We start from the raw sequence: 27,497 nt of genomic DNA, 5'->3' as shown, positions 1-27,497 counted from the left end.
GAAGTAAAAAAACATGCTTTTACTTCTGAGAAATTAGTATGCAAGTGCTTAAAATGAGATTTAGGACGAGACAGGTGAAGTAGATAGAAGCTGAGGTCACTGTGGCACAGGCCTTTCTGCACCTCTGCTCCACAACGCCCAGCTCACCATTAAGCCAGCATTCCCACATCTGCACATGGCTGTCACAGGGCACGAATGCTTGTCTGATCCTGAAGATGCCTCGGTGGGACTGAAACCAAGCTGATCACTAGAGCTGCTCCGCCTCTCCAGCACTCTGTGCTGCACAACAGCTGCTAGGTGTTCCGTGGGTAAGAACAGCATGGGGGTGGGAGGGACCCCAAACCTTTTTAATAAGAATGACCACGCAGCTCTGTATGCTTCTGCTGAAAAACACCACCAGACTCTAAGAGGGACATCCACACCTCTGCACATCTGTTAGAAATCCAGAACAAAGCGCACGACAGAACAAGTTTGTGAAAGTTTACAGAACTTAAATATTTATTTTTAAACCATTTAAAACCCCCCAAAACATTGAAATAAGCTTCATCTATAAACAGATTTACAAGACTAACAACTACAGAAGCTAGAGGAGCACTACAATTTGTTTCTGTGATGCAGTTATTCTGTAAAGCTTCAGATCAACTGTATTTACAACTTCTGCTGCTTTTACATTTATAAAAATATTTATTTAATCCATAACATTGTTTTCAAAAACTATTTCCAGACTTTGTTTCTCAGATATAAATTCTAATCGAATTTCAGTTATATAGCAGATGAAAGTTTTAAACAGAAGCACTTTCTTAAAATTAAAACAAGGAATTAAAAGTAATTTTTTTTTTTTTTTATACAGTGTAGGCACCATTGAAAATAATTGTCCTTGGCATATCTAACCACCATCTCTCACAAGTGTCCTTTATATAAAAACGATGTAATGGCAACATTTGACTAAAAATGCAGTATTTACTTGCACACCATTACTTTTTCAATATTTGGCAGATATATTTCAGATTCTTTAAAATGACTTTTGTGCAAAAACAAAATGTGCAGGTCTGAACCATAAAATAAACACACCCAGCCTTTATCAAAAAATAAATTTACACCAACAGTTCCACAGCTAAGTACTGAAAAACAATCCCAGTTCAAAACTTCAGCATAATATACATACTGGGTTGAAAAAAGAAAGAAAAAAAAGAACAAAACCAAAACAAAACAGAAGAGATTACCCATCTAGCAGTACCATAAATATATAACTGAAAGCAACTTTATAGTCTTACCTACTTTTTATGAAAAAAAATCACTCCGTACTGCACAGTACTACCTGTTTGTGAAAGAATATCTATAACTCAGCTCTTTGCATATTAACTGGTAAATACATATTTAAAATACACTTCCAGAAAATTATAAACAAATTATGTTGATGTACTGTATTTAATGTATTTCAGAACAAAAATGTGTATAAATATCTTACAGGAGAAACAACACCACCACAAAGAACGCTGGTGTTACGCTTATACCTGCTTGTGAGGTATGTATCATGCGACGCTCGGCTTCTCTGGCTCCCTTCCACCCAGGTATATATAGTCAGAGGAGAAACATTAAATTAAATTGGACTTCAGGTTTCGTCCATTATTGCCAAAAGCCCCACCCCCTCAACTGTATTGCTTTAATTTTCCTTCCATGACGATGTAAGATTGAGTTACTACTTGTTCTAAAAGGTAATACATATACTGTACATCAGGATATACCTGTTGCTACATATCACCTGCAAACTATTGACATATTGCTCTCAAATATATTTAATCATAGAGCTGCCTAGAATACTGTACCAATTTAGAATCATAGTAGATACTGTTGCAGGTTTATTTTCCAGGGCACGATAACTATATGCTGGTTGAAGCAGGTGCTACAGCAATAACCTTGCCACTACGTTTTGAATACGCTCGTGAAAAAGCTATTTTCTCTGAAGCTCGTTAGTGATTTACAAAAGTTTAACTCATGAATACAAAAGACCTGTACATCCCTGTGCACAGGAACAAAACAGCATCAAAACATACTGTACTCGCACTTTCTATTAACTAAAGTAATGGTTATTTCTAAAAGCAAAACTGCACCTCAACTTTTATCAGATTAAACAGGTGAAACTACAATATTAAAAGTTGTTCTTTACAAAATAATTTCCTGAAAATATAAAACCATGTGCACTGCCACAAAATAGTTGAGTAGGTTCTTTCAAATCCTCAAATCACCATCAATATGTTGCAAAGATCCAAAAGGCACAAGGAGCTCATGAGCTAAGCACTGCCAAGCTTGAAGTAGTTTTGGTGGGTTTCACTGGGTCCATACGAAACAGCAGTCAATTATGTGAAGTTTCTTAGGATGAGTCATTAACAGAAAATCTACGGATATGAAAATGCAAGGAAGAGTGTTAATGATTCTATTTTGGTGTGGCAAACAGCAAGTAACTACCTGTGCATCATTAAACTGGTAAGTGCCTTCACCTCATCCTAACAGCTCAAAGGAAAACAAACAAGAAAACACACACCAGAATGCACACTCAAGAAAACATTCCCTAGAAAGATAATGGAAAAGGAGACTCCTTGACTTACTTGCTATAAACATGCTTAAGATATAACTGCAGGCTAAACTTAAGGAAACAAAGTATGACAGCTACAATAAAATTGCAGTGCTGAAAGACCAAGCAGAAAAAGTCACCGTTTCTTATTAGTTTTTGTTTCAATAACCAGAAGTGTTCTGTATGAACAATGAAGCTAAAAGCTGAGCCCTATATGCAACAGATCTTTTACTTATCAAAAAAACTGTATTCAAATCTCCCTAACACACGAGGTGCTCAAAATCAACCAGCTTTTCCCAAATGGAAGTGCTTCCCCTCACCACACAATGTATGCAATACTAACTTACTTCTGAAATTTCTCCATAAGTTTCTTCACCATCTTATCTGTGATCCCTGGACATGTTGCTTCTGCCATATTAATGCTTTTTTCAAGTTCCTCAATTGCTTTCTTTCTGCTAGCATTATTTGTGTCCTGCTGTTTGAGCTGAGTAGTAGAACAAATGAGATAAAGCTTACAGAATTCATGAACGTTCAGACAATTAATTAAAAAAACTGATCTGAAAGGAAAACTTACCTCAGCAAAGACAGGAGTGATTATCATAGTTAAACAACTCAAGGTTTTAACAAGATCTTGATCCTAAAATTAACAAATAAGAATATCAGTATGTTCCTATGCAGTATCTAAGCTGCATTTAACACACACTGTGATTTTAGAACTTCCTATGAGTTCAACACAGCCCTTACAGTACATCTCAAAACAGGCTACAGGACATCAAGCATTATGTGATGTGTAAAGAGATGCCTGATGGCACGCAATACATTGTGACAGCTCAATTTCCTCTCTCTAATATTGTATCACAGTTCAAAAAAAAAAAAATCATATCTCCATGAATAGATACAGATCTATTAGTATGTGATATCTTTTGAAGTTAAGGCTGACGAAGTTAAAGGATACATCAGTAACAAGCGTTATCTGTTGAGGTACAAAAAGGCTGTCAATTCTTATGAGAAAATGTATAGTTACAAAGTTTTAACACTACCTTCCTTACGATGGCTACAAAACCATTCCTTAATAGAACTCAGACTACATACCGTCCCATTCTGCAGCTTCTTTGCATCCGGTTTCTTCCGAACTGTAGTAAAGCTCCACTCAGGATGAGAGTTGTTCTCTTTGTTACTTGACTCCCTGAAGGAAAAGGATACGATGTACACAACACCAGTCACAACATAATGCTAAGCAGCCATAGGTAACCCAAATACATAACACAGAATCACAGAATGGCCAGGGTTGGAAGGGACCTCAAGGATCATGAATCTCCAACCCCCTGCCACATGCAGGGCCACCAACCTCCACTAGACCAGACTGGAACACATCTATAAGGATTATTTCTATGTCTTCAAATAAGAAAAAAGCATGTATTTAAAACTTAGGAAACGCTATCTCAGAGAGCAAACTGAAATACTATCAAAGCAAACAAGAGTTGCTGTCTACCTCTAGGACCTCCCTTCTCCAATGGCATCCCACCAAAAACAGTTATCTGATATCCAGAAAAACCAAAGACTTGCAGAAGGTATGTTGTTCTACCCACATTGTGCTAACAGTATTTCCAGTTGTGATTCAGTAGTTTCTGTATAACCGCTAGCCTCAGAGTAGGAAACACACAGCACTTAAGCAGAACTGAAAATGAGTTCAGAGGTTAAAAAACGTTTAGAGAACAAGCACATAGCTTGACTTAAGCATTAGCCTTTAGCTTCAAACAGTTTTCTTTAAAGAAGCCAATGGAAAACACAGAGAACAAAGCTAGATAAAGAGACTAAATTGTGAAAATTAACTTACGAATCGGAACCATCGGAATCACTTTCATCACTACTATGTCCCTCTGCTTTCCATCTCTTAAACCTATCAATTAGCTCTGTCAGATATGAAGTCTTCTTGGCATTTTTCATAATGAATTTGTGCTTCAGGAGTTCTTTTGCTGTAGGGCGCTGTGAAAAAACCAAAACACTGGAATATTTAGTATTATGCTAGCATTTTATGACTTTAAATGTTAGCAGGGAAGATTTGGTACAACAACAGACTCCCAGTTCTAACACATACAGCACCAGGAAATTAGTAGAAACAGGAAGTCAAAAAAGCCAGTAATCCACATTTACAAGCACTCTAAAAATATGATCAAGTCACACAGACTATATTGCTTACCCTTCTATGCTAGAAAGTACACACCCAGGAAAATGACTAATCAAGTTTCTCCAATGCATTTCCTTGTAAGCAGAATTCAGACAGAAAACAAAAGTTCTACTAGGGAAGAAAGTTAGGTTTCTCTTCTGACAGTATCTTAGCTTTGCATGCATTCTGGGAAGCTGCCTCTGCCATCACTTCCTTTGTCATTCCTCCTCCCTCCATTACTTTAAACAAAAGAGGCTGGGGTGGAGAGAACTATTAAAAAGCACTGTTGCTATCTGCAGTCAAAATTAGTCTCTTGAACTATTTTAGTCAACTCTGATGCACTATATCAGCAAAACACTTGACAAGAACGCATTAAAAAAAGAAACATGAGCATCTCTACACACATTACAAACATACACACACACTTCTCTACTCACAAATGTTGGATCCTTATTCAGACACGCATCGATGAATTCTTTAAAAGGTTTACTGAATTCTCCTAATAAAGTTGGAGGATTGTTTTTTGGAATGAGAAACAGAACTCTCATTGGATGCATATCAGAGTTGGGTGGCTCCCCTTTGGCTAATTCAATAGCAGTGATTCCCAATGACCAGATGTCAGCCTGTGAAATGGAAAAATTACTTTCAGTATAAAGTTGAATGCCATCATAACAATGCATTTACTAACTGAAACCTGCATCTATATAGTAGAATTAATTTTAGTCTCAATAGATAATGCACAAGGATTGCTTTTTATTGCCCAAGGCTATTATTCCTGAAGACATAAGCAATTTAATCAGTCTTTAATAACTTCAACTAATGAATACAACACAATATTCTTGCACTGTTGCTTTCTTCCCTAACAGCCTTATTAGTTTAGCTAGGAAACTGCCAACAACTCCAGTTAGACCTGAAACATCAAGTTGGAAGCATGGGCTTCTGAAGAGTCATGAAGAGATACTGATTTTACCTAAAAGACAAGTTTCATTAATGCCTTATGAACTATGAGATCTTCTTTCAATTTAGAGACTTCTCCCAAGTGAAATGCACATTCTCTGCACTATTTTCAGATGAGTTACAAGAGCCATTAAAATCACTATAAGCGTTTCTCATTAAAAACTGCCTAGGAATGATTTGACTACACATGGCAAAGTTGTAACACTTAATTATATGGACAGCTTTGGGTTACAATTTGCATTTCTACAATATTCCTTTCCTATTTAGAAGAACTACTAAAATATCTCTATTTAATACTGAAGAATTAAAGTAGCTCATTGTTACTGAAATATCATAACCAACAACTGTAGACTAGAAATTAGTGTGTCCTGTCCAAAACCCTTCATCTGCTGTATCCGAAGGCTTGGAAAGAAAGGAGAAAAGGGTACTGCTCTTGCAACAACATTGAGGAGACAAGGAAAGCAGGAGATTAGGTTGTGCAGAATGTAAATGAAGGGGTGGCACAGCTGACACAGGAAAACCAGAAGATGAATTATTTTAATTTGGATTGGAGAACCTATTTTTAAAACAAGGTAGAGTGCTTTCCCAAAATGCCACAGGACAAGTAACAGTTGTAAAGCTGAAACCCTACACATGAAAATTACAGCTGGATGTACAAATTCCTTACTGTCATCCCTCATATGTATACAAATTTCTTCAAATCTGACTCTAGGAAAGATCTCTGTGGATCTTTAGAACATCTCAGATAGTCAACAGGTTTTTTATTAGGGCCCATCACAAGTACAGTTACAGACTTACTATCTAAGAAAAACACTACAAAAGTTACTTTGTACATACCAAGAGGTTTAGCTTTCTGAATGCATGTAAACAGGGTAGAAAATCTATCATCAGCACTAAAATAAGCTGCCATTTCACTAACCTCATGCCCTAAAGCATCTGATGGGCATACACACAAGAGAAATGGGACTGTCCCTCCTTATTATCATTTTTCCTTCCAGTACTGATAGAATTAGAAAGACAAAAAAACAAAGCCATTTATGTTAGATCAGCAGATAGAGAGGAGAGATCCTCTACATTCATACTTACTTTGGAATCATATGCTGACTGCTGGATAACTTCAGGGGCCATCCAAAACGGGGTTCCAACAAAGGTATTCCTCTTAATTTGTGTGTCTGTCAACTGCCCAGCAACTCCAAAATCAGCAAGCTTAACATCACCTTGCTCTGATAACAAGACATTGGCAGCTGCCAAGGGGAAATAATACAATATTTAAGTCAGAATGCTCTTCTACTTACTTTTAAGGATTTTAAAAAGATGCATTTTAAGTGAACCTTTTATATCCCTGTGAATCTTCTTCTCTGAGTGCAGGTAGTCAAGACCTTTCAGGATTTCCTTTAGCATAGTAGCTATCTGGAACTCATCAAAAGGCCCAGCACGAAGCTTTAGAGAAAACACACAGTAAAATAATTTTAGCCATATCTAATTTCTGCCTTATTATTGATTTAAATAAATCTTAAACTTGAAACATTTTTAATTTAAAGAGCTAATGGAATTCATAATGTGAAGATTCAATTAAGTAGCTTAGTATTCTACCAGAAAAAGATTCCATTAGAATAATCATCTTCACATCTCCTCTACTGGTAATACATTACAAATTCTGTTACTTTTCTATACAGTACACACTCCCCTCAGCATGCAATGCACATGAAAAGCTAGAATTTCCCAAGAAGTTTTACATTCTTATCAAATACAGCAGACCCAATGCTGCATTTGAGTGCATCAAGAAACAAACTGTTTAATTCAAAACAAAACTTTTTTTTAAAGTTATTCCAATATTTTTGATTCTATGCTTGCTTTTGCATTATGAACATAATGCTCAACTGTCAAAGCTTTGCACATCAGAAGACTATGTACATAAAACAGAATAATTAAGATGTGTGATTCTGCTATTTAAAAAACACACAAAAAACTCACAGCAGTGAAATGGAAAACAATAAAATCATGAAAAAGTTGAGGTTAAGCAAAGGAAATAAAAATTAAGTTGCCCTTTAGAACACTAAAACCTAAAACCACTGAACACCACTAAAAACCCCCCACACCACTTCACTATTTTCTGACAGTCCAAAAGAGACTACAAACTATGTAGAAGTGTTAAAGAACAAATTCTCTCAGCTTCTTTCTCAAGACGACCAAATTCCAAAGCTACAAACTGTTACATGCTACTCATAATTCCTGTGTTTTTGCATTCCTAGAGTAAAGCTGATATGATGTAATTTCATGAAGTTGAAATAGGCTAAGCACATCCACAGACCCTTGCAGACAGAACCACTGGTAGCAAACATATAATTAACACCATTCTGTAATACTGAAGACATGATGCTTCTCCTTCAGATCACACAAAGAAAGCGTTATATTATCTTGCAGGAAAGGGTGGGTCTCATAGCTTTACAGCTGAGGTAGAGCTGCACTGAAAATATGGGGAAACCACATCCACATACAGTGAACTGTGCTCTCGCACTGTCTAAGCTACATCCTTCATGAATGCTCCACTATCTGAAATAAAAGGCACTTTCATGTTCAACCAGGATTTCTGAAAGTGGAAAACTAAACACCTTTTAACCAGTTAATTTTAACTGCACTCCGTGGTGACATACAACGTTCATTCCTGAGATCCTATCCTAACAGAAATATTTTGTATGCAAGTGTAATGAATAACCTGGTGGTGGGGCCCACAGAAACACCCCTACCCTCCCACAAGTTCCTCCTCCTCCTCCTCCATATGTGGCAAACTTCTATACACAGAAAGAAAACTACCACCTTGCATTTGACTGAGAATGAAAGTTTCCTCATGCTTAGAAACAACCAATAGGAACAACAAATAGACAAGAAAATCAGCATCAACTCAGTGCACCAACATGTGACAGAACTATTATACAAATTAACACTTCTTGAAGCATTATAATGTAGTGCTGATGTAGCAGTGAAATCTGGACTCTGTTACCAAGAGATACATACAACCAGATAGGTTTTACTAGGACTCAGAATGCAAATAATCATATACTTACAAGATCCAAAGCTGACCCTCCACCCAAGTATTCCATTATTATCCATAGTTTTGTGCCCTACAGAAGAAATGGGAGATGTTAGAAGTCCAAGGGTACCATTAAAAAAAGAAAATGTACTTCAGTGGAGTACCAGCCAGCTGATAGGAGAACACAATCAGAGCCCCACGAATCACCAAGTTACAGCTCCTGGGCAAGACCCAAACCCTGCAAGAATGCTCACGTTTCTGAAGTCTTTGCATCAGACATTCCAAACCAACCACTAATAGGTCAGTGATAAGAACAACACAGTTCCTTTAAGTTATACTTTTTATCTAATTATATTAGACTTCACAGAGTTTTTCTTCTCTGTTTTGAATTTTAAGCAATACTTCAAAGTCCTGTGTTCTTTTCTGTTCTTCATGTCATGCTACTTGAATCTTTACTCCTGGGAGTTACTGTGCTTTCTTTATTGAGATATCTCAGCTACAGTACTAGAATTCAAGTTCTTCCAACAAGGGTTTTCTAGGTGCTGCTTTTCTCCTTCATGAGCAACTGCAAGAAGTGGCAGATTCATGTAAACAGAAATGGAAAGATTTGGTACAAGATACATAGAGTATGTTTCAAAACTGGGAGCTCTTCCCAACTGCTCACCAAAATTCCCTCACATTTCAGAAACAAACCTAGAACAGTAATCCATAGGTTAATGCTCAAGAAATTACTGGAATAAAAAACACTCATTTGAAAAACACAGCTATCAGAAATACTAATATAGCCCAAGTACCATGCACACTTTCAAAGTAGGAAGTATTTACTAGCACTAGTTTCTTACAGCAAAGCACAAGCTCCTAGCAGAAGTCCTTTTTAAAGCCTCTTGCATTCTACATTGTACTCTGACCTACCCTATTTCCTGACTAGTGATAGAAATCTAAAGGAAACAACAAGCAAATAAAGGTGCAGTTTCTGGAAGTACCAATCCAATTATGCTAACAAGGCACACTCTGTTAGATTTATACTAAATTTAAGAAACATGCAATTTATGAGAGTCTATTCCAATATTATGAGATCAGCAGGGAAGGGCTGACTAATTTTAGCAGTTTTTATAAAGCCCAACTTTGTCAGTTGAGAAGACCTGCAAGGAGCTCCAGTTTAAGGCAAACATTGTGGTTACCAGACGTGTTTGGAGCATTTGACCATTACTTGAAAACAGTATAAGGTGGAAATGAATAAGTACTGTGTTTCTGAAATAATGTCTCAAAGAAACTGCTGCTATCCAGCGTAATCGGGTGGGGATATTTTCTAGCCAAGCATGTACAACCTTTTTCCTAGCTATTTTAGGTCAACCATGTATAAATAGACAATGTAGAACAAACAATATCTTCAGATGGCCTCAAAGCTTTGCTGCACTAAGTGCAGTACAGTTCTGCTGGAATACACTGGATGTTACTATAGGAATTTTCCATACTAAAATGTGAAAAGCTGAGAATAACTTCAGGCTTGTTTTAAAAGCAAAATCGAAAAATAAAAGCAGCCCAGGTGCGTTCAGCAGTTACAAGTTATAGGATGGACAATTAATTCCCTAGCCCAAAGGCTACATGGCACAAATAAGGAAAACAATCCACATGGTTTTGTCACCCAGAGATGATCGCTCTCTATGGGATCAGACAGAAAATACAGCTCACGTATTTTATCGAGCTTCACAAACTGGCATAACAAGAACACACCAGTACTGGAGTAACTCTCAGTAACTTTAATCTTTCTCCTGGATAAGCCAAGAAGGCAGTAATACTGACGTGAGGACAACACTTCAGCACTCTAGCATATCTTACACTGCTACACACTATCACTTTGAAGGGCACTTTCCACAATCTATGTTTTATTTAGTGAGGTATGATGTTAACTGCAATCAAGGTGCAATCCTGGATGACAAGTCAAGTTTACATGCTCACCTACCACAGGCAGGAATGTCTACAAACATCTACATCAGGATTTAAGTTATCTTGCATCTACAAAAGCTCATCAGAGCTGCTGCAACCTTGCACAACTCCACACATAACAGAAAAAGATGCGATACAAAAGGCAAAACCCTTTCCTACCCAACACAAATGTATTCACAGTATATTAACTACGTTTGTGTATCACCTACCAATGCTTAGATCTTGCAAGACATCCAAATTTAAGGGAGAAAATGATTAAGACTAGCAAAGTTTTGAGATTTATTCAACAGTAAATTCCCACTTGAGCTCCGAAGTTCAAGATACAAAGGTATCCCATGTCTTCATCATTTGGGAATTTTGCACCTTTTTGTTTCACAATAATGGAAAATGAGCATCAGTTTTATCTCAGTGGTAAGGAACCTTATCTTGTATCAATAGTGTTTTTAAAATATCTACTAGCAGACAAATAACACTATACTGTTAGGTAAAAGTATTTAGGGGCTGTCTGTATTTTTAAAACCACATTTACAAGTCAAACATGAAGCTGTAGCTAAAGAGCAGCTAGGCTGCAGAATATAAGAGTATCTTATATGGCATCAGTTGAGCTGACTAGATTACAAATTAGTAAGTCAAGTAATGGAGATAAAGACACTCTTTCCTCCTCCTGTTCAGTTTCTCCTTAGCAGGAGGAGCACTGGGAAGATCCTGCATGTTGCTGGTAAGTCACAGGGCCCCTGGGACTGGGTCACTCCATTCCTGTTAGTCACAATGCTGGCTCTGCATCCTGACAAGCAAGAAACTAAGCACAGTGTAAAGCTCCAGAATATTTAAGACTGTACATAGAAAAAAAACCTCATCTGAAACACTTAACAGTTAGAGAATCCTCACAGTTAACACATCTTATTTAATGTTTTCATCATAACATTCAATTATGAAATGTGCTTTCTTACAAAGGAGAAGAGCTGAAGCTGACTGGGACTTGATGGCAGCAACCATCTCCCTATTCAAAGTTCAATAAACTTGGTTACTTTTAAATACTGAAATACACCTGTGCTCTTTTTGCCCTACCTCTGGAAGTATTTATAGGAGCTATTTTCAATAACCTTGATGTATAAAACCAACAAGCCCATTTGATCACATCATCTTGGTACCAGTCATATCCACTGAGAACTGCTATTACTCTCAGCAGCCCAGGACTCTGCTTTCTATGAAATAATGTGTCTTAATTTTCAGGATCTAGCCTCAATGTTCTTTACCCTTTAATTATAAAGTCATTTTGTACAAAACCATACATACTTCACTGTTTCCAGAAGAAGTCTAAAGAATATGCAGAACAAAATACTGAACAGCCGAATACGAAGGCTAACAGCCATTCTCAGAATTATAGCTAATAAAAAGTTAGAAGCTATAGCAACCTTAGTTTTTACTTTTAAGAATAGACAGACAGTACTCTCAAAATGCCTGTTATTACCAAAATTAGAGTCAGCATAAAAGATTCTTTGGACACTTCTAACGAAGCCAATACACTCTTCCCCCTTAGGAATCTCAAGCTGAAAGACCTAGTACTAGAAATCAAGGCTAAATCCAGCCTAAGATACTAATTAGGCAGGGAAGAGCAAGCAATATAATTAACTGCCACAGTAGTCTGGGATGAAAAACATTCCTGTGATTTTTTAAGGGAAGTTTCTTAAGGGAAAATAAACAAAATTTCACAAACATCTCTTCACCCACAGAAGCCTTCCCCAAAATAGTAGAGGTAAGAAAAATCAGGAGACCAGCATTAATCTTTCAGAATACAACGAAAATGGAAAGTACCCAAACAGCAGTAAGGAAAGTAATGCAGAATTAACACACTCTTGCATTTGCCAGGAATTTTTAAAGAGCAGAAAACCCTAACCAAGAGCTGAAAGTTATATCCAGCCATTCTGTCACTGCTATACATTTACACACTTTCCATTTTTATTTCTGTGGGGTTGTGCATTACTGTGTGTGTGTTGATTTGATGTTTGCTTTTTTGTTCAGCTTGTTTCTTAAATTATGCCTTAGATAACACTTCAGAGTTATATAACCACTTTGTACTCTTGTCAGTTCCACTTTGTTTCAGGCCTACTATAATGCATAATTACAAACATCTCCACACCGCACAGGGTTTCCTTCCATATCAAAGAAAGGTTTCTCTTTTTTGTTAGCCTAGCTATGGAAACATTTTTCTTTCTCCAAAAAGGCACAAAGTTGCACTAGAAGTTGTGAGGAAAGAAAGAAGAGAGCACCTCTTTCTCCATGTAATTTTATAAAAGCAATAGGAATCTTCTGTCAACTCCGTTCCTTTTGTAGCCATTTTGTGAAAATCTGAGCCTTAAGGAGCATGCAGCAAAAGAAGCAGAACAAAGTCAACACCATTCAAAGGAAAAAACTAGAAGTCAAGTTGATTTGATATCATTCCCTCAGTTTTAGAATTTTTCCTTTGCATCATTCAAAACGGGCTGACACACTGCTAGTAAATATTTGTGCAGTACCATACGTTACCTTTAAATATGATCCATAGTATTTCGTTACATAAGGACTGTCACACTGACTTAAAACAGTTATTTCTTGCTGTATATCTTCTATTTCATCTTCTGCTTCCTCCAGGTCTATGATTTTTATAGCAACCACTTGCTGTGTCCGATTATCAATTCCTTTAAAGACTTCACCAAAGGAGCCTTTCCCAATGCGTTCCAGTTTTGTGAATAATTCTTCTGGGTCTGCTCTATGATTCTAGAGAAAAAGTTAAAAAATAAAAAAGATATGAGCTATCTTAATTTACTTCCAAGTTATTAGCCCTCATTACTTCCCAAGAAACACATCATCCAGATTTATCATCATTAGAGGGCTCGTATCAGATGAATTTATTTCCCATACACTAACTTCTAATTCAGCTATTAGTTACAGGACGTATTTTATGCAATTATGTCAAAGGCAAATGAGTCTCACTAAGGAAAGCATCAGGTACAAATCTCATTTCCCACCTAACGCTTTTAAAGGAAAGAATAGCGCTGTTCTTAATATTAATCCTGTCTGTGTGGTAATTCAGAAGTTTGCAGAATGCAATTACTGGCACGAAGTGCTAACATTGTTACCCATGTGAATGAGGCTGGGCTCTCCTACAAGGCCAACAGCCTGGAGCAGACAAAGCTGCACTGCAAGTAATACAGCACACAGGTAGCCGCAAGAGGACTGCAGCACCTGGAGCCCACCAGCAGAATCCTCCACCCAAGCACCCTGAGCTTCTGAGACCTGCTAAGATGGTGCACACGTAAGGCAGCAAAAGGGATTGAGAGACGTTCAAAGGAGTGTGGATGCAGAAATGAAACTGAAGCACTGATTAGAACCTGCTGACATCACCCAAATAGGCATGGGGTGGGGGAGCACAGCACCAGACAGTACAGCACGTCTGAGGACACCTGGTTTACTCTGAAGGTCAACTGCTCTAAGATCAGCACTGACATCACACAAAGATCTTAACACTTCTCAGCTTCATTCAAGCAAAGAGGGGGCAGAGAGAGGAAGGAAAAAAAGAAAAAAAGAAAGCAAATTCTTATTTCTCTTTCAAGATAAAGCATATGGCTGCTTGTGTATCCAAAAGCCACAGCAGCAATTTCTGATGGGTATGGATGACTTGAACTATAATTTAAGAACACTGAACTTCAGAGCATAGGAAATTTGCGGAAGGGTGAATTTAAGAGGCAAAGCAGATGTGTTAACAGAACAGCCCATGCTTTGCAGAAGTTAAATACATTACCAATTACAAAAAAGCACAACTGGATTTTGAGAAGGATGACCTCTAACGCTTGCAGCAGCTTTGCTGTTGTTAACTTGCCATGAAGAAGAAACCTCTGCCCAAAGGCTCTCTGATTCTGATGCCTGATGTCTCTCCTGCATCATGCTTACCCAGCAGACCAACTGAACTGTCATGACAGAAGCGATAGTTTTGGCAAAAGCAGCCATTGTGCATCTGCTGCATGGATTACCCTGCACAGCAGAATGCTCCAGTACCAGCATGGAACTCCACAAAACATCTTAACATCATCGTCTTGGAAATGGGTGCAAAAATCTTCACTGAGAAAAAAATATTGCTCCTTTTTTTGACTGGAGTAAAGCAGCAATCTCACTGCCTTATCGGCCCCTTACTGTTCCCTTCCTTTATCAGGATCAGAACTTATTCCACAATATGGTGGGATGAATCAGGGAGCAGATTTAGCTAAGAGTTAACCATATGATTTGTCAAGTTTATTTTCAGCGGAATCAATTCACTGCTCATATACACCAAGCTGTCATTTGTGCTCTCACAAGAGAAGGGAACATTAAATAGTATGGCAGATTTGTGCTGATCTGTGTAACTGAATTTTTAGATCTTGCAAATATATGAAACGCTGCTGTGCCTGCGTGGTACTTAAAGCCAGAAGAATTAGTATTTCTCCTTTGCTACTCTGATAAAAACCAAAGAAATACACAAGAATACACTTTCAGAAAAATAACTATGCATAAAATTGTTCCCCTCCCCCCCCATATATTGCTACATCTACTGAAGGACTTGAAAGATAAGCAAATACACAACCAAAGTGAATGATGAGAACTATTTTGACCTGAGATTTGGGATAATTGCATGACAATAAATATAAAGAGAAAGAAAGCAAATGTAGGCCTCATGACTGTTAGTTGCAAACTAATGTATTCCTGAACTACAGTGTCAACTGCAGTAAGAATAGCTCTTCATTTACATTAAAAAAATGAAAGTGTAAAGAGAGGACTGGCAAAACTTTTTATTACCTAAAGCAGTCAGCTGCAGAAATACTAGCTTTATTTTGAGACACCTCAGAGCCTGCAACTCCCATTCAAGTTACCTGCTACCTATTGCTGGGTTTGATAGAAAACCTGTTGAACACTTCCACATAGCTAAAAGAAAAGCAATGTGCTCCCGGACACAGTCACTGATCCAACCTTCACAGGAGCCTGATGAACTCAAAGAGCAGCTCTTAAGGTTTCTCCCCAAGCGAAATGCAAGCAGAAAATTCCGCTGGACTCCTCAGCAGAAACACGCACCATTCCACCCACTTAACAGTCAACAACGAGGCAGGCCTCAACTCTCACCCCCAAGCTACTTCAGGTGAATCAGAGCTTTTAAGGCTATTTTAACTCCCAGCAATTCCTAACGCCATCATGTGGGAGTGCTGCAGTACAGGGAGAGATGAAGCACGGCTGGATATCCTGGCACACAGCACTCCATGCACACCCATGGGAGAGAGTGGAACAAAGGCGCATCAGAGGTGAACAAATGGTGTGGAATTACTAAAGGAAAAAGGCAAATCTTTATTTGGAGCAAATCCTTTTACTGCGAGCAAAGCCAGCTTTGCAGCTTCTGTTATTCATCCAAGCTGACAAGTATCTGTAGGACACTCCAGGACAAAGGCAAGAATTTCTGAACAATCATGGCTAATATTGAGGTAATTTCTCTTGGAAAGGCTTCAAACTAAGAAGGCTCACATTACTTAAAACACAGGCTTAGAACAAAGCTGCACTGTGAAACAGACTTACCTTTACCTTTCTTAATTGCCTTATCTTTCTGGCTACTGTTCTAAAGTATTCCTCTGTCTCATAAAAACAGAAAACTACTTTTTAATCGAAGACAAAAAGATGTAGCAATGCCTATTCTCTCCCTCTCAGTACAGAGAAAGATGGAAATACATTTTATGTAAATAAAAAATGTGTGTACATATACCAGCAACACACACCACTGAGATTTTGCAGCACAACTGTCAGTTAAGCTCCTAATGTGCCAAAAATTATCTAATACTTCTAACACTCCTGAGCAAAACTGTTACTCCGTGTGCTTTCACTGAATAGGAAAGAGGTTTAGAAGCTTTGAAAGTTGCCCATGAGTAACTGCGTGCATTATTATTTTAATTGGTTTCTATGGAGAGTCAAGTCCGTTGGGCAACAGATGGTATCAGTACAACAGCGTATGGACTCCATCACCTCTGATAAGGTAACACCTGTAAGCGGACAAATTTGTAAGACTTGGCTCCTCTCACCCCTAGGCCTGCTCCCACAGGCAGAAGCAGCACCAAATACGACAAGCTCAGGCACATACACATGCCAGCTTCAATCTAGCCAGCATGAGTAACAGCACGGGTATCAGCATGACAACACAAACCCTCTGCACAGCTCAGGAAGTCCACCATTTCAACAGCGCAGCACAACTACACAACCTACATTAGTGCTTACCAAAAACTCTCCTATCCTTCTTTCCACCTCCACGCCATTACTGTCTGGGCTCACAGGCAAGTGTGTGTACATACACAGAGTCCCAGAATCATACTGTAATTTGGCTAGGAGGGGATCTCAAGAGGCCCCACTGTGCAGCCTGCTGCTCGCAGTCCCCAGATAAAAACCTCTACAGCCCAATAACTTCTGCCAGCATACCCACAATAGCTGCCATCAAGCACTCTGCCAATATGGCTTACATAAGCATTTTCTTTTTAATAAACACAGCAAGGCAATGTCCTGGCTAGATTCAGCTACAGGACTGACTGGCTGACTCACCTTCCTATCTATCTCTGACCCTTTCATATACCTGTTCTCCAAATTCTGCATTCCTCCTTTAAAACAAAGGTAAAGCATGCTGCAGATCTGACTTCCAAGATTATACAGGCTTCTAATGATATGCATCAAATTATGGTAAGTTATTTAGTAATTAAGCTGCATTATAATACTGAAATACAAATGAACAACAGGTAGAAAAGGATAATCTCCACATAACATCTTATTCAAGACCTACAATTCACAGAACTGAACCTTCTTGTATTCAGTAGCCTTTAACAAAATTCATTAATGAATCTTCTTACAACTGGATGAAAAACATTAGTTGTAAAGTATCTTAGATGCAAGCCATTAGCTCAGTTTCAGTCCAACTAACTCAGACCCAGGGTCCTCAAGGTTTCCCAGAGCAAATAATTCAGCATAGTCACATTAGATTCCTTCTAAGCAGCCATCAGTGAAAACACACACTATTATCTCAGAAGTATTTCTAAAACCTGAATGAGAAGTGCTGTAACGTTATGTGGATGCTGAAGCATTTCACACTGTTTATTTGGAATAGAAGTTCCCTTAAAATTGAAGGAGTGTTACAGAATAGCTCAGCTAGACTGGGAAACATTGCTCAAACACAGTTATGTGTACATTATGTAAAAGATAAAGTAATTCGCTCAGAAGATTTAATAAAAGAGAAGAATAGAGTGTCTACTGTCATATTTTCCAAGTATCCCCCCCACCGTGGCCCTAACGGTGGCCCTAATTAGAATTACCTGCGTAATTTCAAATACCTCAAACAATTTCTGGAGTGAAGTCTCACCTTTCTAGGTGTGCTGGAAGTCAAGGGTGAAATATAAGGAGAAGAGCCATCTTACAGAAAGCTTCTGGAGAAGGTTGTTGTGGTAAAACTTTAAACAAAAAATAAGTCTTATCTGTTGTGCAGCCCCGCAATTGCACCCCACAATCATATTAGCATTAAATGCCAGATGAAGAATACATGCGAGCTTTGCTGCAGAAGCCAGTGTGCACTGCACCATTTCCCTTAAGTCCCAGAACTACAGCTGACAATAAAATAAGCAGGCATGATAACTGCTACTTCACCATTAACTGCAAAATCTCTAAGATATCCTACTGTCTTAAGAATGCAATGAATAAGAGACACGCAGTTTTTAATATCATGTTAGTGACTTTCGAATCACTTCACCTCTTCTCAGCATTTACCTGACTAACAAAACACTGGGTAGAGCACATCGAAGTCACAGGTAACCAATTTATTCACAGATATTATCTATTCTCAGGGAATAAGTTACCTGTGAGTTTCTGTTCTATTCGGATGCAAAAGGAAATTGAAAATACGTGGGAATAGGATTGGTGAAACCAACAGGTTATGGGATTTTGAAGTAATGTCTCACTCAGCAGATGTGCCGAAACACCTTAATTGAATTTCTTTTCATATATTATCTGCATGCAGCTTCAGAGATTACCCAAATTATAGGCCACACACATTCTACTGTATCTCTCTATATCCACATATTTTACTGCCATATTTCACCTGTATCAGGAATGTTTTGCTTCTTTACAAAATAAAACCACAACAGGTATAGAAAGACTTTGATTTCTAGATCTCTTCCTCACCCACGTATTTTCTCTTAAATGCATATTACAATGTAAGTTATGCACACAGTGCCACAGGCTTGTATATATATATATATATATATATATATATATACATACATACACACATATATATATATACACACACATATATATACACATATATATATAAAAAAATACTGAAATAGCTTGAAGTCAACGAAAGCACAGGTGCAAATCTATTATCACTTACAAAGAATCAGGAAAAAAACGCCTGTAGACATTCACAATAAGGGTGGAGCCTGCAAACATTTCTTCCTCCATCTTGTATGCACTCTGGCTTCTCGGTGACTTCTGTAGGGAATTCAACTCTGATGTCTCCCTGCAGTCCTTTCCAAGACTCCAACATCAAGATATCAGACACTTCATTATGCTTACCAGAACCATATGGTAAGTACTGAAGTAGAAAGTGACTTTAAAATCAAGTTGTTTTATTGTCAAAGTATCAAATCTTTATACTACCTAACTTTTCTACGCTACAGGGAACAAAAACCAGACTTGAGCTCTCCTGTCCTTAAAGGGGACCTAAGCTCTGTTACACCCTTAATGATGCACCTCCTTTAACTCAAGGCCGAGACTCACTGCTGTGTTTAGTAGGAGCCTGAAAACACTAGCGTAAAGCAAAAGCAAAACAAACAGAAACCCACAGGACTGTGTTTTCATCACACTGGCTATAAGGCCAGCTGCTTGACAATTCTTATGACTATCAGTTTTAAATACCAGCTTTCCTTCTTGCCCAGTCTCAGATTTTTAAGGGAAGAATCATCTTCATTCTCCAGCTCTCTCTGACCTGTGACAGATGCACGTTGTCAGTTGCATATTGTGCTGAAAAAGGAAACGACCCAACTTCCTATATTCTTAGCTATTCTCCCACTTCAGTAGCACAGCATGAAGCAGCTCAGGGAACAGGGTAAATAAGCAAAAAGCAAGAGGAACAGTACATCTACTATAGATGGGCCCTTTGATGCAGGCAATTATAAATTGACCCTAAATGTTTATGTATTCTGCACAGAGGAAAGACATAAAAAGGAAGTCCTCGTGCCAGAGAAGTTTTATGTAACTTACAGTTAACGGAGACCCAATTAACCTTCATTCTACATACAAATACCTTTTAAGCACACAGTATCATTTAAAAACAAAAATCCTCAAACCACTGCATACCGATGCCTGTCCTTCATTTGCTTCCATCTGTGAGGAGCACGGCCTGGCAAGCGGGAGGAGGGCCACAAATTACGTGACCAGATCTGCACTGTAATTTGCAATAAAAAGGCCCAGATGACAACACTCTATAGCTAGGATGTCTGGGTGTGCTTTGATGCTGAAGAAGTTAGGATTCAACAGATTCCTGGATCGCCAAGTGTTCAAATTCCATTCTGTATTTTATTATGGAATTCACCAAGCTGCTCTTTCCAAACAAATGTAATCTCCTTTGTTGAACAGAGCAGGACAAATGACTGCTGAACGGATAATTAAGCCACCTCAATGAACTGCCTGTACATCAGAATTAGAAGATAGAAGACTACTCCAGTTTCTCACTGGAAAAGAATATCTGCACTCTTCCTAGTCTGTGAACTGCTTTGAAAAACCTAATCTGCAGAGAGATTACAAAAGCCACGTCCAATGGGAACACGGAAAAAGCACCATTTATGGGCTGCAGCCTCCTTGCAGCGTATGCCCTTCCTTTCAGCCAGCAGCCTGCTTATCAGCACACAAACAATTTTTTTTTTTCCCTTTTTGCCACACCCATTTAAAGGAACAACTACGTCACAGCTCTACCAGCAATAAATTATATAATTTGGGCATTTGTACTATTTTTATAATGCTTAGAGGTTTAGCATCTGCAACTAAATTGCAATTGCTACCCAAACTTCAAAGGCTCCTCGCTGTTCTATCATAGAAGCCATTTCAGCATTCATTCTGTGCAAGTTAGAACATGATACACAGATTTTCCTCCTGTAAATAAGATGAAACTCATGCTATAATCCAGATAGAAGAAAACAAACAACAAAATCCAGCTTTTTAAACTTGCTGGTTCATAGACCAGAAAGCAGCAACAAAACCTTAAGTTAAACACAGACAAGTCTCCTCGTTAAATCTCTCTACTAAAATCATTGCTTCTTTTCAGGCTAAACAAAGTCAAAATGTGACAGAAAAAAACACTGGCTGGAAAAGGATAGCTCCAGAACACTGCACAGGAGTAAGGAGCAAGCCAGTAACTTTATTTCACACAGACATCTCCCCAGAAATAATCCACTGCCTGCAATAAACCCCAAATGGGAACCCACGGTTAGGGGATATGACACCATCCCTTTAGTTCTGGAAGGGACCCTTTGGAGAAACACGGCAGTCTTCTAGAATCCTGCATTCCCATCCTCTCTTCGAGGCCTCCTCTTCATACAGCCCTTGGTCATATCAATCATAGTGGATCTGAAGCTACAAGAAGCTCACAATGAAAAGAACAGAAATAAAACTCCCAAATGAGCTACAAAGGAAGGAAGAAACTTTCCCCACCAAGAACCAACCTGGCCATTTCAGGGAACTCCTTTTTTCCAATTCTGCAGCACACTCATAGCACAGCAAAGCAACTCATTACATAAAATGCAGAGGAAAGGCGTAGGGGAGGAAGAAAAACACCTTAAAAAACAAAATCAGATTCTTCTCGCCAACTAGGCTGGAATAAAGCTGAGCAGGAATGTAAAAGTGCTCTTGCTGTGAGTGGTTGCCAGATAATGCCTTCCTAGGTGAGAGATCAACAGCAGTGATCTCTGCCAGTCTGCACCACCACACCCAGCCTCTGCCCGGCAGCAGCTCTCTGCCAGTGCTGGCACTGGAGCTGTGGATCACCTTGCCCCTCCACGTTTCTCTACACGCTTTCAGGTCGATTTGCATCAGTGGAAATTCAGCCTTTTTTGCTCTGCACTTTACAACACTGTTAGTCATTCCAAGGTGAATGGTTTTTTCCTGTATTCTACATTCAGCTCCCAATGCAGAAGTCTGCACTGAAATACAGCTTGACATCTAGCAAAGCACAGATAGTAAATGCCCTCTGATAATCCTCCATCCCCTCCAAGTCAACATTATTCTAATATTCAGGACATACATCCAGTTGAAAGAAAAGCCTGCAAAAGGCAGACAGGGTGAGGAAATACAAACATTGAGGGAACAGATGGTTCTTGACTCCTGGTGCATGAAACCAGAGCTGTCACCCTGGGCTCCCAACATTCCCACAGCTCAGGTGTGAAACCTGCAGTTAACCAACAGTCCTCATTCATCAGCGCATACAGAATTCATGCAGACCCAAGATACGTAACTCCACAAGGCTTTTCCAGATACACTGCCTCCACCAAGACCAAAATTCAAATCCACATTTTTTGGCAAGACAAACTTTGCTTCACACTTCTAACACTCAGCTATGAAGGGAAGCTTTGAAGAACTGTAATCAAGCAAGATCTAAGCTGAAATCTTTCCCGAGCTACAGACCTAAACAACACTCAGTATATACAGTGCATCTCTGCAAAACCACATGCACAAGATGAAAAGAAGAACAAGACCAGCAAGATACTGTTACCTTGTCAGACCCTTTATTAACAACTTCACTGATTGAGTTCTTTCTGTCCTATTTATTTAGGTAGCAGTCCCTCCGGCAGAATGGTTTTTAGTATCACCAGATGGGCACCTTTCTCACGAGATTTAAGTTTCTCCTTCAGAAACTAAGGATCGTGTTCAGTGATCCTCATCTAATCAGCAGAACAGATTTCTAGAAGAACTGCTGAACTAATGAATTTAAAGCACAAATGACAGCTCTTTAAATAGAGTTTCAGAACATCAAGAAACCTGGTGAGGCAGGTGAGAAGGAATTTGACTGCCAATGACTGTTATAAGTTGGAAAGAAATAGCAGGACTTGCATCAGTGGGCCCTGACTTGATAAATACTTCACCAAGTTCATTCCTGCAGAGAGCATACATATAGCCACTAATTACAGCATACCAGGAAATTATGTTACAGAACAGTTTCACAGCTAACCTTGTACTGTTTATCCCCTATTCAATCCCCCCAAAAAACATCCATGAACTCTTCAAGTGCCTGTCAGTTATTAAACTCAGTTTGTTTTTCAGCCTTACAAACCACCTCTTAGTACTTCTCACACTTTTTGACCCACTCTTAAACCTAAAGCTAATCACCAAACAAGTGACACAACCACTAACAGATTTTAAATTCATCCTTTCACTTTTGGGAAAGACTGAAAACCGTATTTTCAGGGCACTGAAAACAGTGAAAACGAAGATAAGGTGCTTACAAGGATGTTTCATAGGTCTCACACTACAAATACTGCTGCAGAGGCACGTTTGGTCCTGAGCTCTTAGTGGTGTGCCACAGTTATCACAGATCTCTGAGAGAGCAGTGGGCACTGCAACAAGTCCTGCAGGGCACGGGTCACAGGTCTTCATTTTCAGGTGAATCTTTTCAATATTGAATTCAGTAAAATAGCCTCTACAGAATAAAGTAACAATTAAGTGTATTTTTAAAGCTGAACATCTGGTTTTAGGCGTTTGTTTTTTTTTTTTTAAATCGTTTGAGGGAAATTATTCTCTGCTCAAAAGTGATAGTATCAGATAGATGGTGCAGAAGAGCAAAGCAATTAAGGTGAGAAGAGTCGAGTTTGGCTTATGTATTCCCTGCAGCTTCAGCAGATTTGCAGAATTTCAGGTCAGTGCACTTAACGAGAGTATAAAACTGTAAAATCTGCACCCAAAAATTACTAGTAAGAGACTGCTGTAGATTTTTTTCTTCTCAGACCGATAAAAGTGTCTGCTGAATTCCAGCTGGTTATACCTGCATAGCTTCCACATAGCAAACACTTTCCAAAGCTTGCTCTACCCCCCGTTGATGATACTAAGCCAATCTAAGTATGACCGAGCTCTGCTTTTCTTTGTCATCAGAGTAACTTATCAAAGTGCACGAGATGGAAGAACCAAGCTCAGCTAATGAAGCCTGAGCTGAGTTAGCAGACTGCTACTAGGTATGATACAGCTTGTACAGCAAGCACAACAAGGCAAACAACTGCAGCATTAAATTCCACAGATGTTTTCATGTGATCTACTTGAAGAAGCAAACAGGCATGCTCTCCCTATGTTTTAAAATGCTACCTTCCTGCAGCCTGACTGTACTGTGGCTCAAAGCTCAAATACCTCAGTCCAGTTTCAGTTCCTTGATTTAACTGCCAAAACCCTAGAGCCCACCCTAGCTCAGTCACAAGGAACCCCTCTTTTGTAGGCTCTGTGGAAGTCCCACAGCATCCTGCAAGAGCTGGACATCCCACTTTTCTCTAGTTAAGTCATGTTTCTAAATAATAGAAGTGTAAAGCCTTTACAAACCCACTGCAGAACGAGCACAACTCAGTTCTGTGGACAGCAGTACATCAACAGATCCTCGAACAGATCTTTCCTCAAAGGTCCAAGTTCCTCCAATGCACACCCTCTAAACATTTAGGTATCTGACAGTAACGAACTGTCTGCTCTTAACTAAGAGACACTCCTGAAACTCCAATGAATAAGGCTTACTAGAAACCTGACACACCTCCAGACTATCTTTAGGCACCACACAAAGAGTGCATTTCTACAAAGGCACCCATTTATTTATTTATTTATTAAATCTCAGCCCATCACTTCCAAATCTAAAAGCGATTTCTCTTTTCATCTCTCTACACCCATCCAATAACTGGATGTTCACTGATCTCCCTCACAGCATCCCGCAGAGAGAGGCTCTCCAACAGCCAGGCTCAGGCTGCGCGCTGAGCAGCGCTTTACAGCTGGTTCTGTTCACTGAGAGCAAAGCTCACCCTTACGTTCAAGTTTGTGTTTAATCAAGCAGTCCTTCAATTGTGAAGGAAAGTACAGTGGCTGACAGGTCACGTGGCTCCTGGCTGCTCTGCTTTTAGAGGAAGTTACGTTTTTTATTGCAGTGTAGTCTGGATGCCAGTAAGAGCAGATCGGGTCTAACTAACCTTTGTGGCTACACTCAAGACTACTGGATATACCAAGAAAGCCATAAGAAAAACAAAAAGTTAGATGAGTAGAATAGCAGAGGAACAGAAATACAAAGCCACAAATCAGGTTTCAGAAACACATACGGACAAGAAACACAAATGAGAACAGAATCAACACAAACATGAGTTAATTAATATTTCAGGCTTGGATTTTGCACAACAAATTGGAATAGGAAAAGTTTACACGCTGAAAAGTGTACCAGTTTAAATAAAGAAATTATTTATGTGAAGTTCCATTGCTGAAATCTAGACCAGCCTGAAATTTCAGGATGCTGATAGCAAAGTTCCCTCACTGCCCAACCTTAGAAAAGCTAACTGTCACTCATCTGTACTAATGAATTTTGGAGTAATGTGTAAGATGCTGTCAATAACATAAGCCCACGAGAAGACACATCGATCTGAACTGACATACTTTACATTTCCTGATAATTTGAAACAAACACAACCCTCTGTACCACAAAAACTGAATAAGAGCTTCAACCTGACTCATTTTATACATTTACTGAGTTCTTTGACCATACTAAACAGGCTTAGAAGTTTGAGTGTTCACATTATACAACTGGTGCAAACTGGGCCTTTCTAAGTAAGTGACGAGGAGAAAAAAACATCTTTAGGAAATTGTTTGCACAGGCATGAATTGTTGGGTATAACATCTGGTTTTGTCAAGGACACAAGACAGGTTAAACAGAACGCAACCACTAAATAAACACATAATTCTGTAACTATTCATAAGGGCAGCAGATAATACTACCTCTGGGTCTTCTGTTGTTGTCATACTACTCACAGGCAGAGCTCAAGTTGACCAAAACAACTCTATGGGCCTCCAGTATTTTCAGATATAAAACATTTAAGAGACCTTAAAACAGTCAGAAGAGCTTTTGTAATGCTTCAGTGATAAACTGGCAAAGTCTTTTTGGAGTCTGATTTGTTTGTTTGGGATGGAAATCACAGGATTACAGTAAAACTGAAGGATTCATACCTGTAACACATTCTCTGGCATATTCTGTTTCAACTGTTACAGTGAAAACACTTCCCTCAACACAGACTATAAACACAGAGCTTAACATTACATGCACTTTTGCACAGTGCTAGTTTTAATACAACTATTAGATCTTTCTCCTTCACAGGCAAGTCTGTTTATTCCTTCTTCAGTCGCCATGCATTCATTTTAACACTGAGCAGATGCAGGGATGCTTTCGTAATCACTTAGATGATCTTGAATGAACAGTTCAAATAGGTATTAAGAGGAGGAAAAAAAAAGTAAACTTCATACTTTAGACTACCACCCTTGGCCAGAAGATTTTTTGTTTGCTTTCTTATATCATATTACAGACCCTCTTAAGGAAAAGCGAGGTGAGTAGTTTTTCACCAAATCTAATTCCTTTGCATTGTAAGATTGTTGGGACTTCGGTAAAAGCATTCATCAAGAGTCATCAAAAGGAGCTATTTCTTAATTCTATACAGCTGCATGTATCTAACAGTTAAAAAAAATAGGGAAAAAGGATTTTACACACACTATATGTTAAGAGATTTGGGATAAAGCTAACAGCACTAGAGAAACTATTACATAAACGTTAGTGGTTTAACAACAAAAAACAGGATCTCAAATAATTCTCAAGGTCCTTTGGTGGTGACAAGGCAGCCATGGAAAATAGGTCAGCAATAGATCAAGTAGGTATGACAATAAGGAGTTGATAAATTTGGACTTTGAAATAGTAGTCTTCCAAACACAAAAACATTAACAGAAGATAGAGGATAGAAAAGCTTATGTCATCTTATATCAACAGCAAGTCAGCGGAGGACCAAAATTTAACTGATTTCAGAAGGCCTTCAAGTTACTAGAAGTGAAAAAGGTAAACCAAACCTCAGCATTGCAACCAATGCAAATCAGTATAAAAGTGCTCTTTATACATCATTTCTACACTCTAAAAAACATGTAAGATACCTGACCAGGAGAAATTTTAACCTTCTGTTCTGAAACCTCCTGAACTGCTTGTATCTCACACAGATAAAAGGCTTCTCTGTTACTGGAACTGAGAAAACCCCAAAATCCCTCAGCTATGGGGCAGGTATGGCTATCCTAAAAGCTGAGAGAAAGCCAAAAACGCTGACGGAGCTGCCAGCCTCTGACAGGCAGAAAACAGCACCAAAATGAGCTCAGCTCCTTTCTGTTTGATAAAGATCTCTGCCCAAGCTCACACGAGGCTGTCCAGCAGAATAAGAGTGAACAGTCAGAGGTATCCCAGCCTTCCTCTGAAAAATCACTTATGTACGGCATGCTTGTTTGTTCAAACAAGTTCCACAAGCACGCGAAGGACACCGGGCCTCCCTCCCAGCCAAGGAGAGGAGGCATTTTCTGACAGATGACGGCTCCCAACGGCACGCAGCACAAACATCGGCTCGCACCTTTCCCGAGCACCAGGCCTTCATTGCACGCAGGGCTCCGCTCTGCAGGCCCGGGTCGATATCGTCACTTCCAGCGCACCCCGCGATTCGCTTCGTTTTGCCTTTCACCAGAAGCCCCTCCACGCTCCGGGATGCGGCCCATCCCGA

The 27,497-nt window shown here is 38.9% G+C and overlaps 1 protein-coding gene across 1 annotated transcript; it reads right to left on the bottom strand.

Moving 5' to 3' along the window:
- Window positions 1-474: 474 nt before the first annotated feature.
- Window positions 475-27,491, bottom strand: STK26 (serine/threonine kinase 26). The gene is made up of 11 exons (XM_019618137.2): window positions 27,351-27,491; window positions 13,201-13,431; window positions 8,762-8,818; window positions 7,028-7,136; window positions 6,783-6,940; window positions 5,177-5,362; window positions 4,410-4,558; window positions 3,665-3,758; window positions 3,147-3,209; window positions 2,920-3,056; window positions 475-2,396 (listed from the first exon to the last, which is right to left on the bottom strand). The coding sequence occupies exons 1-11, from the start codon at window positions 27,372-27,374 to the stop codon at window positions 2,372-2,374; spliced, it is 1,233 nt and encodes a 410-aa protein (XP_019473682.1). The 5' UTR covers window positions 27,375-27,491; the 3' UTR covers window positions 475-2,371.
- Between the last annotated feature and the right edge of the window lie 6 nt (window positions 27,492-27,497).

The sequence above is a fragment of the Meleagris gallopavo genome, chromosome 9 (genome assembly GCF_000146605.3).
Source record: "Meleagris gallopavo isolate NT-WF06-2002-E0010 breed Aviagen turkey brand Nicholas breeding stock chromosome 9, Turkey_5.1, whole genome shotgun sequence".
In the NCBI taxonomy this organism is placed as follows: Eukaryota; Metazoa; Chordata; class Aves; order Galliformes; family Phasianidae; genus Meleagris; species Meleagris gallopavo.
Note: the sequence above shows the minus strand (reverse complement) of the source record. Positions and strands in the feature narration are given on the sequence as shown.